At 40.2% G+C, this 13,206-nt stretch overlaps 1 protein-coding gene across 1 annotated transcript in view; it reads right to left on the bottom strand.

Moving 5' to 3' along the window:
• CPED1 (cadherin like and PC-esterase domain containing 1) overlaps positions 1-13,206 on the bottom strand; it is a 178,782-nt gene that overhangs the window by 147,258 nt on the left and 18,318 nt on the right. Inside the window, exon 3 of the mRNA XM_069976564.1 lies at positions 960-1,054. Within this exon, the coding sequence (XP_069832665.1) occupies positions 960-1,054 (95 nt within the window). The remainder of the gene's footprint in view (positions 1-959; positions 1,055-13,206) is intronic.

The raw sequence follows: 13,206 nt of genomic DNA, 5'->3' as shown, positions 1-13,206 counted from the left end.
AAGTGAATGGGAGCTGCGGAGGACCAAGTTTACATAGCTTTGTTTCTTTTATTTAGTGGCACAGTAATATAGGATATTGTTTTAATGGCGCTATGCCCCTTTATAGGGTAATAAAAACGTTAGAATCCCAGAAGTAGCAACTCTGACAGATCATGTGGCATGTCACATAAGACATTTATAACCACACAAGGAGCTATTGTGGAAACACTTCTGAGAGTCAGTAAAGGCATAACTGAGGTCATTCAGATGATTTTGCCATCCTGTAATAATCTGTTTAATTAGAAAGCAAGAAATATAATTTATCATTTATTGGACTATTGCACAGCCATTTATCATTTATGTAGGCTATATTGTATATGCTCTTTCATGTTAAGGTTATTGGTGATTTGTTTTAATCTTATATCCTGTTGATAAGTTGATTTAAATACAAGTATGTTATATTGCTCTATGGTAAACTAGCCATTAACATGGTTTGGTAAATCCAAATGACCAAGTATCGGACACTAGTGAGAGTGCTCAGGCATTGGGACCATGTGGCAGCACAGCCCAGAGATGGATTTCTGTTTCAAGCTGTCAGTACAGTAAATTATTTTCCACTCCACTGACAAGTCCTGACACTCAGCTCCATGTATCTGATTCATTTAGGGACATCACTGCTCCTGAATAATGACCGGTCCTCACTCAGTGGCCCAGGGACATGTCACTCTGCCTGCTATTATCTCCAATCATATCCAATAAAATGTAAAGCCTTTTATTGTGACATATCTTTAGAAAAATGCAAACTATAGGCCTGTCATCTGCTCAGACAGGTCTCTGGATTAATAGTCAATTGGACAGGTAAGGGATTAAAGCATGAGGAACAGCTACAGGTTTCCATATGTGAAGATTATAGAATATGGATTTAGTTTTGATATGCACAGTATAGGTTATATCATTTTAAAATGTAATCTTGTACTTACCTGTGTTATTTGTTTAAATCCAGCAAGTTCTTGCTTTTCCTTGCAGCTTGCTTCCATGCTTTCATTTGAAGGGGTGTAGATAAAGGCATCTTTTTCTTAACACAGGAGTAAAAAAAAAAAAAAAGAAAACTGAATTATATTTATATTGAAATAATGCATGATGTAAAATACATCAGCATATGAAAAGACTATTCCTGGTCTATGCATTATTGGCCAGACCTGATGACCTGATGAACATTTTAAGGGGAACTTCACATAAGGAAAACTGTTTTTCTATTAAAAGTACATTAAAAATGATATAGATGTGTCTATATAATGTATTATCATATCTGTACGGTTCTGCCACACTGGTAGCTCATTGGTATCCAGGAAGTGAAGAAAAATGGCCTCTGTGCCAATCCACATTGTCTCCTGCTCCTTCTGCTATCCCCCCTCAGTAGACAAAGATTACATCCCTCTGTCTCACATTATGTGTGTTTGCTAAGCACAGGCTGATGATGCAGACAGGGGGCAGGGTGTGGTGTCACAGGAAGCTTAGCTGGATCCCCCAATCCCCTGAGTGATACACCATCTCTGACCGTCCAGAAGCAGGTGCTTTAACGTCACTGATTGTGCAGAAGTCATTGTAGTCAATGATGCAATAACACAATTAAATTATGCTAAACAGCAGAGAGGATCAGAGCTGGCACTGCCGATCCTTCCTGAGTTACAAGTTTTTCTAAAAGCCGGTCTAAATCCGAGGTAGTGTCGACCGGGAAACTAAATTTTTTTAGCAAACATTGCACCTCAGAACCAACTGCCAAGTATCTGCCTCATCTTGTAGTATCTGCCCATCGCTGGCTCAATCTGCTACTGCTTTACACGGTAAACAAAATATCTATCTAAGGATGAATCCACAGGACTTCAATGTAGGTGAAAAATAGAAAAGTGAATTTATTCCATCAAAATTATGTGACGTTTTGGTCGCCTCACACAGCCATTTAGAAAGAAAGAGAGATGAAACAACTGTGCTTCCTTTCCCATATACTGCTCTGGAGGCTGTCACTATTCTGTTGTTTCCCCGTCCCTTGGCCAGGTGCTCACTGTTTGGTGCGATGTCAGTGGTGGGCAGGGGTACAGATGAGGTGTTACAGCTTGCCTGGCAACAGAAGAGCCTGAGATCATGTGCCTTTGGTCTCAGAAGAGAGGGGGAGGACAGAGGAGCTGAGAGAGAGTGGACCAGGAAGTGAGGATTTTCTGCAGCTTCAGGGTGTGAGTCAGGATGTGCTGCAGACAAACTGTCCAAATCATGTACTAAAAACCTATTACAAACAAGCTAGATTATGGGTGGGGAATGAACAGGGTTAAATCTTTCTTAAGTGGAGTACCCCTTTAAACACTTACAGCTCTCCTGGCTCCATATTAATACATGATGCTAGGAGAGCTGTGAGTCTACATTGCAGCTTCACGCTCCATAAACTCCATGGATTACATGTGAATAAGCCCTAAGGATGGAAGTTGGAGAAAAAGTTTTTGATTCTTTCTGACCTATTAAAAGTATATTCACTGGAAGTAAAGAACTGACGGAAAGTGGTACGATGGTAGGATCAGACTAAACAGGGTTTGTTTGTTGTCTGTTACCATGGAGATGCATACAACTGAATAGGAGCTTTGGAGGAAAAATTATATTCAATTATTAGTCAAGACTTATTGCAGTTATTTTTCAATCAATAATTGTGTTTTAGGGTACAAACCCAAACACCGTATACGCAACAAATACGCAGCAAATACGCAGCAAAAACGCAGCAGATTTGATGGTTTAGATTTGATGCTGTGTTCAGTTATTTAGATCTAATCTGCTGCGTATTTGTTGCGTATCGCAGCAGTAAATACGCTGCGTATACGGTGTGTGGGTTTGTACCCTTAAGCAGTTTGAGGACTAAATGTACTAAAATGTATATAAGCATTATGGTTCTCCAGCAAAGCAATAAAGTGTATCTGGTGTGTGTGTATGTGTGTGTGTAATTTTGTTACATTTTCTTTATTGAAGATAAGACAAAACGTGTGTTGGGGGAGAAGGAGGACCGATTTAGTCACCGGACTATAGGTATACTTTGCACTTTTGCACTTTATTCTATTGGAAGCTGGTCAGGCACTGTCCTCATTTACCACTGAGTGTTTACATCGCTTGTTGTTGCTAGATTACAGAAGACTCTGTGTATTATCTCCTTCAGCATTATGTACTTTATTTTTCATTCTTAACTGCTGCTACAATATTGAAGGTGCTGGATACTATATCCTTTAGCACTTTGCACTTTATATACTGTTTTTTGGCTGCTATGCAAATATTATCATGCTTTCTTAATAATTATGTTTCAGTGATTTCTAAGGCCCACCCATGTCATCTGTGCAAATCTGTGACCACAATAAAAAAAAAAAAAAGAAAATTTTATTCCCTTTTATTTGATTTTTCAATAAAGTAAGAATTGTTCATTATTATTGCTTTGTGAGCTATCAGTTATTGTAGGAATTAATTGATTTACTGATAGCACTCTGTGGTATCCCACTGTGGGTGTTGCTATTCTTTACACCCCTCGAAAAGTCTGTACTTGTCTGTGATTTTGCTATAGCTGTTGTGTTACTGAAAATGACCACTAGATGTCGCTATAGTGTGTAACTAAGGTCTAGAAACTGCACGGCTGAAGTAAACTAAGGGTACAAACCCATTTGACGTATTTGCTGCGTGAATCAGTCTTAAAAATAAGCAGGCAAAACGCAGGTTGGCTTTATACAATTGTTCTGCGTTAAAATACGCAATTGCGTATTTTTGAAGCGTGAAGCTTGTTGTTAGCAAAGCATCAGTTGTTAACAACCTGTGCGAAAAACGCATGTAGCTTCACGCTTCAAAAATACGCAACTGCGTATTTTAACGCAGAACAATTGTATAAAGCCAACCTGCGTTTTGCCTGTTTATTTTTAAGACTGATTCACGCAGCAAATACGTCAAGTGGGTTTGTACCCTAAAGGGTTATTGTTTGTATATGTACCATATTATGTTGTCCAGTAGGATTTCTCCTTTCTTCTGCCCTATTCTCTCTTTTCTATCCCGTTTCCTTATTGCACTCTTTCTACCCAACCACAGCACACACGCTGGACAGAAAGGGGAGGAGTCTCCAAGTCACAAGTTAGTTCTTAGTCAGTTCCCCGCATGAGTAGGACGCAGAACAGACAGCTCACACAACCCTTTTCCTTGAAGCACCAAACACGCTGTGTGATTCGCTGCTAAGCCCTACAGGCCCTACATTAGCCTACAGATAACCTCAACCCTCGCCAAAGACTAGGAGTCAGTACAGTGCAGGACAGTCTCCGTAGAAAAGCCAAAGAGCTAGGAACTGATCCGGGTGGAGCAAAGTTACTAGAAAGTTGATGAACTCCATCTCGCAGCGCAGGTGTACTTAGGGACTCTAACCATTTCGCTTATTCCAGGTAACAGGGTCTGAGGGCTGTGTCACCCCTCAGTTGGGTTCAGCCAAAGCTAGTGGGCAGCAGGCAGTGTAAAGACTATAGGAAAGGTCAAACGCAGGCACATGTTACTTCTTCTTATTCTTATTCTACAAGTATTCTTCTAAGCACTCCAACCTGCCGGCCGAGCACATTACTAATCGGGTTGAGACTCTCACGGCACCTTCCTCTCTACTACCTCAGTACAACCTTATCAACTCTACTACATCCTACTCAGCACTTATTCTACAGATCTGGTGGTTCTATGTATGTGTATTTATTGGAACTGTATCAAATGTTCCTGAAGATTTGTTGTATTACCAGCTGCACATTTACAAAGAGTAAAGCAAGTCAACGTTATTACTTGGTCTGTGATTACTGGCTACCACCTGCACAGCACTACACCACAACCTTGGGACATTTCTCCATTCTGTGTGTGGCGAGTCCTACCACTATTCGGGAGGGTTACTACACCGCTCTGACCACCTGTGACTACACTAACCCAAGGGACCTTGCAGCAACTCGACAGGACACCGACCACAGGGGAGAAGGGTAACACTGGCCTTACACTATAAAAGCAGGCGTGCCATCACACCTGTGTGCCCACCAGGCACTGGCGTCACGTGACAAAACCCTAAAGATCCGGCTGTATCTCGGCCATCCACCACAAGTAGTGGCATCACACTTCCACCTAGCGAGTGACCGTCCGTCCCACCGCTACAACATCATCCGGGGGCTCACCACACCTATATGTATTTTGGTCTGTGTAGGAGATACAAATCCATATATAGTAGATGTACAATAGCTACAGTAGTAGGTAAAGAGCATTGGGTATGGCATGTGGTAAAACTAGTTGGAGATACACAGCATTGGGAACAGCGAAAACAGTGCAGACACAGCTCTGTCATTCCCTGCGTTTGGCCATATTCTGTAGTGTGGGCAGTAACAGGGAATAGCAGAGCCAAGGCTGCACTGTCTCAGCTGTTCCCAGTGCAACTAGTTTTATCTCATGCTCTACCCAGTGCTCTCTATTACTTGTATTTGGTATTGCTGGGATAGCGTTCACTGGGAGCAGGAAAGGACTGTGCAGCTATGTTGTAGCTGTATATAGCCACTGCGTACAACCCCATATAGCAACTGCAGATTAAGGATTTGTAGTGGTGGTAGAATGGCTGTTTAGCAGCAGTTTTCTGATTGATGGGAACAGAATAGGTTAGACCTATGAATTACAAAAGTAATAAAACAGAATTTTGTAATAAATATATAATGATTTTATAATGACAATCTATACTTTAAATCAAGAATTGAATAATCCAATCCTTGTACTGTTTTTATACTGACCACCCCCATACAGGACAGCAAGGGACAGCCAAGACAAACGTTAAGCGTGTGGTTTACTGTAAAATGTTGGTAGGTAATGACTACTTTTATTACCACAATAGACTTTCACTAACTTTGAACTTAACAACTGTGTTTTATTTCCATGCAAACTTCAGTAAATAACATCTGGTTATGATTTCTACAATTCAGCTAAAGCATTCTGGAGGAAGCCACACAAGACACAGAGCTTTTGTTTTCTCTAGACAGGGAAAGAAAAGGAAACTGAAAATATTGGAGGTCACCAGAGGATCATATCTAAATCAAATGACTGCAAAAATAAAAAATACATCTTATAAAGTAGCTGCATATAATCATATATGAGATGATTAGTTATTTTTCCTGTTTTCAACACAGTTACTTCCTGTGTGACCTTCCTGATTTATTAAATAATGTAGCAAAAGGTACAAGGTGAATGGTCCTTTCATTCACAAATCATTTAAGTTTGCATAATATTAGCTCTCCTTCAAGACCAGTAGCAGTTATAGAAATACCACTAAAATCTGTTTATCATTAGGAGCAAGTTTGAATATGGTTTTATGCTACAAAAAATGCAGTATGGAATTGCATAGTAGACTACACTTCTCTGTACTTACATCTGAGTATTGAAAATACAAACAGCTAGAAACTTCCTAGACATTTAGTTTAATTGGAAACTACTGCCTGCAGCTCCCACAAGGTGCAAGACTCTAACACAGCACCCTATTGTTCAACGTTATAACCGACAAATAGCTAAGGACTTTCCCAAAAAATTTCAATTCACACATCAAAGTTGTAGTAGTTTTACTGTCTCATTTATCAATGTTAATAGGTTTGCCACTAAAACAACCATATTCAAATGAATGAAACTGATGTTTAGTTGCAAAAACTGAAAGGCAGAAAAAAAAAAGTAATGAAAAAGGTAGGTGCTGGTGCAAATGGATTTAGTCAAATAGACAAGCCAAGCTGGCTGGAATCACATATTGAGAGACTAAAAATAATGGGTCAGTTTGAGCCTAGAAAAACACACACCAGTTTCTCCCACTGGCGTTAACAATAGAGTTAAGTCTATGGTTTTAATCACATAATAGACTTTGCCCTAGTTATTGCCGCATATAGGGGGAGATTTATCAAAGGGTGTAAAATTTAGACTGGTGCAAACTTCCCCCAGCAACCAATCACAGCTCCACTTTCCTTTCACCAGAGCTGGAAGCTGAGCTGTGATTGGTTACTGTGACCAGTTTGCACCAGTCTAAATTTTACACCCTTATATAAATCTCCCCCATAGAGTTGTTTTTTCTTGGTCACTTGTGAAGAAAGGATATGCAAAATAGCTTTCACACCTCTTGAGCAAAGAGATGTCCCTTTAAGTCAAGTCTCACTCAGTCAAGGAGCCAAACAATCTCTCCAAAAGGAAAGATTTCCCATCTGCATACAGCTGTTTCAGGGTTTTTACCCCTCATCAGTGCAGAGCAGGGTGTTGGCTGGCTTGTGAGAGGTCTATCGACATGGGTCAAAGGGGTAGTGACTCTCTTTAAGGCGAGCCCGTCATAAAGACGAGACTGAGCTAGACTTGACTTGAAGGGACATCTCTTTGCTCAAGACGTGTGAGAGCTAGTGAGAGCTATTTTGCATATCTTTTCTTCCCAGAATTCTCAGTTGAGCAGCAATGGTCTGTAAGTCTCCACATGTCTTTATGACGGGTTATCCTTATGGAGAGTCACTACCACTTTGACCCTTCTTGGTGGTTTGAAATCCACTATTGTATCAGAGTTTAGGTCCATTGGAGAGTCCGCTGGTTTTATGGTAGCCAGAGCAACCCTTCTACTTCATGGCTGTTTTGGGGGTGTTCCTGGATGTTTTATAAATGAGACCTATTCCTATGGACAGGACTTAAATGGTCACTGTCGTTTTTACACCTTCCTTCTATTAGCCTATGTGATTCCTAACATTACTGTAAATCATTTAATTTACAACAAATGACTCCATTCTCCAGAAAAAAAACACTATGGGGGACATTTATAAAACTATGTGTGCCTGTTTTTAGTCTAATATATCTAGTTTGCGCTCAAAATAAATCTAATATGAATTTATGAAGCTTTTTTAGACAAGACTATCCAAATTAGATGCAACTAATTAGATCGAAAGTGCGCCAGAATTCTTTTTTAGCTAAATTTATTAACTGCGCAATTTTTTAAAAAGTCGCATATATTGGCGCATCACTACGTCTGCTCCGAACCAGGTGAATTTATTAGACTAATTAAAAGACTATTATTTTTAAGACACATTTACTATGTTATTAGACAATTTACAATAAATTTGACTTTGACCAAATTCGTGTTTTTAGATTTGTTAGTAAATATCCCCCTATGTGCTGTTCACTCCTTTTTGTTAGGCACAGGCCATCTCTAGTAATAGAGAGTCCAGGACTGAACACAGGAACAAGGGATGGGGCTGTCTACTTACTCCACACTAAAGTAAATTAAGGTTTACCATTAAAATTTCACAGCCAATGGTGATGAATGGTTCTGGGCAGCTGTCTCTTGTAATCATATTACTGTTTTTTACACAGAGATGCTTTCTGAATAAATCCTCCCTCCTTTTTTTAGCTTGTCATTATCATTTATGATTATTTGCTGTTTTTTTTTTTTGCAATTCTGCTCACATTGGGCCTTGCAAAGACATCAGTGCATCAGTAACACTCTTCTCCACCTACATGTAAATTGTCCCACAGCACAATGCTATCCTTCTTTTTTTACTCCAGTGTACTTTTACCAGCACTATGTCATGGTATTATAGTGAGGAGAAGGTTCTGTGCTTTAATTGGCCGGTCAAATAAGGGAAAGAAGCTCTCTGCTCCCCCCCCCCCCCCCCCCCCAAGAGAAGAAGGTATTAAGAAATACCCTTGTCAGCAGGTATCAAGGTTTATTCGGCTTCCATAGAGAATGAATGGAGCAGAAGTGCCCATGTGTGTCCCACCACTCCATTCTAATGGGAGACTCATGGTCCATGTTCTCTAGAATGTGGGGGCCCAGCAGTAAGGCAAGTACTTGTAAATGCACATAGGGACAATCTCCATACCACAAGAGTGATGAGAGGTGGAATTCTTTCTGTACTGTAATATATGAAATGTGAGAAATAAAGTGTGAGAGTTGTAGGCCATTAGCATACCCCTTAAAAAAATGTGAAAAATGACATTTGTAAATCAACTTGTAGCCTTGGATGCCCTGTTTTTTTAAATTTTTTTATTTAGCACAGTTTGTATTTTGTTGCTATGCCCCATCCCCTACCCTATTCCTGAAGGATTTTACTACAAGGTTGACTATTTTCATCTTTCCATGAAAACAGTTTTTGTTTTTTTTGAAGAGATGTATAAATACCAAGCTCACAATATGAGTATGATAATCCCCCCTCCCCCTCCTATTCACACCCAGTGAAACGTACACCCCTTCCGCCTAGCATTTTCCTCCAGGCATTTACACACTTTTTGTTTTGAAATAATGTTTACATCCCCCATCTATGGAAAAGTGCATATGAACAGTAAAATTCATATGTCTGGGAAAGGGGGGCGCAGCAACACAAGTAGTTGTGGAATCACGTCACCCATGGCTACAAAGTGGCATAAAAAGTTGTTTTTTATATTGACCACAGGTCCTCTTAACAGCAAATATAGCAGAAAACTGCGAGACATGTTGCTATCCCAAATAGAAAATTATGTGAGGTCTGTAATAGAGACAGCTGAATTTAGATGAGTGACCCCAGAAAGTTGCTACACAGGTTTCAGGAGCACAGCCAAGCTATCATCCCTGTCAGGAAGGATGGCTATAAATAAACATAAATCATTTTAGTGGCAGTGATCTATATAAACGGGTAATGTTTCTACCTGCCTCCAAAACCACTACTCTGCATTTGTGTTGAAACCACTTATGGCTTCTGAATGTAAAAGTAAGTCATAAACATATAATTCAATTCTAATCTAAAACATGAATTCTAACCCAAGGCCGGGTAAGTCGTCAGCACAAGAATTTTAAGGTCAATCATACATTTACCTGTAATTTATAGAGACTGAAACAGCCAGCCAGAGGTTTAGGAGTGTCAGCACCAGACACAATGTGCTGTTAGGTTTTGATGTAGTATCCATTTATATTGATAAATGATCACTATGGAGAACTTTCTATAATACCTTCTCTATTAAATTATCCAAAGTTTTTTATTAGGTATTGTCACTGAACAAGCTATCATGCCTGACACTGAGGATGCTATATTGTATTACCACTTATATTCTACATTGTAAAGATTAATTGTATTGCTTACACATTAAAAACAAGCTTGATCCATGACCTATTTTGCAGTGAGCCTGGCATCAAGAACTTTTCGCCTGTAGCAAGCAGGTAACCTGCTATTTTATTTTTGTAGACTTCAAACGGTTTCCTTGTATTTTTATATTGAGGGCACAAAACTATAAAAGAGCAGTTCCTGACTGTGGTTGGCTACATTAGCATTAAAACATTTCGCCTACTTTCACAAGGAAGTATTTTGGTCAGTATTTTGCATCACAGTTTGTGAGTCAGAACTAGTCATGGATCCAAAAGGAAAACGCACAAATGTTTCCATTTTATCTCTTCTCTCTGCTTGTTCCACTTCTAGTTTTAGCTTACAAATACTGATGCCAAACACTGACCGAAATACTGTCATGTAAAAGTGGCCTGTGTAATGAGCCAGAAAAAAAAAATTCTTCCTTTAAGGGTACGTTCACACTGACCGACTCGCAGTGGAAATCTCGCTGTGAGTTTTGCAGCGAGATCCGCTACTAGCTAAGGTCCTGGCAGGTCCTGTGCATACATACTCGCAGCGGTCTTTCAGACCGTTGCGAGTATGTAATGCAGCCGCCCCCCCTTAACCCCTTCATTGGCTCCTGCTGCCTGTATACATTACCTGCCCCCTGCACGGGGTCCCAGCTTCCTGCTCTCCCGCCCAGCCAATCAGTGGCTGCAGCTGGGCAACACACTGATTGGCTGGGCGGCAGAGCAGGAAGCCGGGACCCCGTGCAGGAGACAGGTAATGTATACAGACAGCGGGAGCCGATGAAGGGGTTAAGGGGGTGGCTGCATTATATACTCGCAGCAGACCGCTGCGAGTATTTATGCCTAGGACCTGCCAGGACCTTAGCTTGTAGCGGATCTTGCTGCAAAACAGCAAGATTTCCGCTGCGAGTCAGTCAGTGTAAACGTACCCTTGATGACAAAGTTAATTTGCATAAAGTCTTTAGTATATAAATGATTAGGTATTTAGAGAAATTTTTATTTTTATGTAACTTTCAGAAGAGCATGAGAAAAGAACATTCTGCCTTTAATAATTTAGTTTATGTAATACTCAGACATTAGTGCTGTCCTCTTATATTATAGGGAGTGCTGCCCGCTTCTATTGCATGCAGCAACATGTTTACAGATTGGCCCTTACTTTGGAGCTTCATGCAGTTATTGGGTAAACTGAATTTACTGATTTTTCTGTTTGAATCACTTGGAAGATCCCAATGCAAATGCCAATGGATGGACAAGCCTGAAGTCTGGATTCCACAAAGATCCACAACAAAGGATCCACAAAGATCCTGCAACAAGTGGCCATGAAATTGCAAGATTGTCATGACTGAATTGAAAGGTCTTTGTTTATTTAGGCTATGTTCACACTCTGTAAATGACCGTCCGTTCTGTGACCCGATCGGGTCACGGAACGGCCGGTCTCTGACAAGATTATCCAGGCCGGTACTTAAGTGCCGGCCGGATGATCTTTCCAGCCGCAGTGTTCTGATGCGGGCCGCTCGCTTCATTGTGTGAACTGATAGGTCTTTCTGCGGCCGCAATTCATGTGTCAGTTATTTGCGGGTCCGCATGGGATCCCGGCCAGAACGTATACGATGTGCATATGCTCCGGCCGGGATCCCATAGCAGATAAGGTAATGTTCCACTCCGCATAAAGTAGTGTGAACATAGCCTTAAAGTGTAGTGTACGCGAGCTCTGTTTTTCCTCTATGTTTGTACACAGCCTATGTAATTTTCCACTGCAGACTTCCTTATATCTGCCCTCCTCTCTTTCTACAGCCTATGTGAGCTGCCCTTTCACCCAGTGTTTAACTGCTCCCTCTTGCTGTTATCAATAACAATGGAAGAACAGAAAGTCTGACTATAGGATTTATCTAATCTTTCTCAGAGTAACAGCTAAATGGCAAGATATTTTCAATGAAGACTATTCAAAAAATATGTGTTATTTTGCATTCAAGAAACATAAACAATAAAACAGACTTTAAAGGGAACCTATCAGCAGGTAAGATGAATCTAACATGCTGATAGCCACTTATAGTGGCCTGGATGGTGAGGAGGAAGCTATATGTGTTCCCTTCCTCCTGGGTGCTGGTCCTACGCTATTAGTCAGCGTATTCTTCACTCCGGTGCACTGTTAGGAGTACTGCTGCGTCATCGCCCCGCTCCTTCTAATGATAATCAATGATAACAGTGTGAGACTGGTGCAGAGAAGAAAGGTTAGGTAACACACATACCGTCTTTCTCAGCGTTCCGGGAGATATCAGGGGCTATCAGCAGGTTAGATTTGTCTAACCTGCTGATAGTTCCTCTTTAAAGTCACATATTTGTTGTCATAAATCCATAAAATTAGCCACACTGGAAATATAGTCTTAGAACTAGTGCTGCTTCCTTATACATTGTGATACTTCAGGGTCGTAACCTACAAAAAAGACTGAATTTACATCATACAGTACATTATCTGCAGCTGGTCATGTGAATTGGCCCTGGGAGAGTTCTAATTGTTTCCAAGGCTGATGTTATTAGGGGCCATTCAAGGGTTATATTATTGTGACCAACCAAAAATAGTTTCCATGCGAAGTCTATTTCCAAACTGAAGGATCAGAACCTATCCCAAAGCAATACTTTCCTTACCGATAACATCATGCATGCAAATTCTCTTTCTGCTGCTACTTCACATTTGGATATTCAAGGAAAACATTGTAAAAGTATAGTGATGTATACAATTCTTTATAAATCCTAACACATTGGAGATTGCATCTTGAGGCTGCTAACTATAAAGCTTGTGGAATTCTGTGATATTTTCCTTTAAGCCTTTACTAAGACAACTGGCATCTCTCCAGTCTAAACGGATTCCAAAATAGGAGTCACAAGAAAAAAGAAAAGATAACAAACCTTTCAAGTCAAACTGGAAAGTACAAGAGACTTTTTTCTTCCTTTAACTGGTTATATAAAGTGTACTGCGGGTTCACATACAGTATAAACACACAAGAAGAAATGTAAGATTGTTCCAATATTTTTAAAACCATAAAAGCATTTATTTCTATGTGACAATGATTCACCTTTTATTTTAGAACAGGAAATGTCAGAATCTA

The sequence above is a fragment of the Dendropsophus ebraccatus genome, chromosome 1 (assembly GCF_027789765.1).
Source record: "Dendropsophus ebraccatus isolate aDenEbr1 chromosome 1, aDenEbr1.pat, whole genome shotgun sequence".
Lineage (NCBI taxonomy): Eukaryota > Metazoa > Chordata > Amphibia > Anura > Hylidae > Dendropsophus > Dendropsophus ebraccatus.
This window is presented reverse-complemented; position numbering and strand designations above follow the sequence as displayed.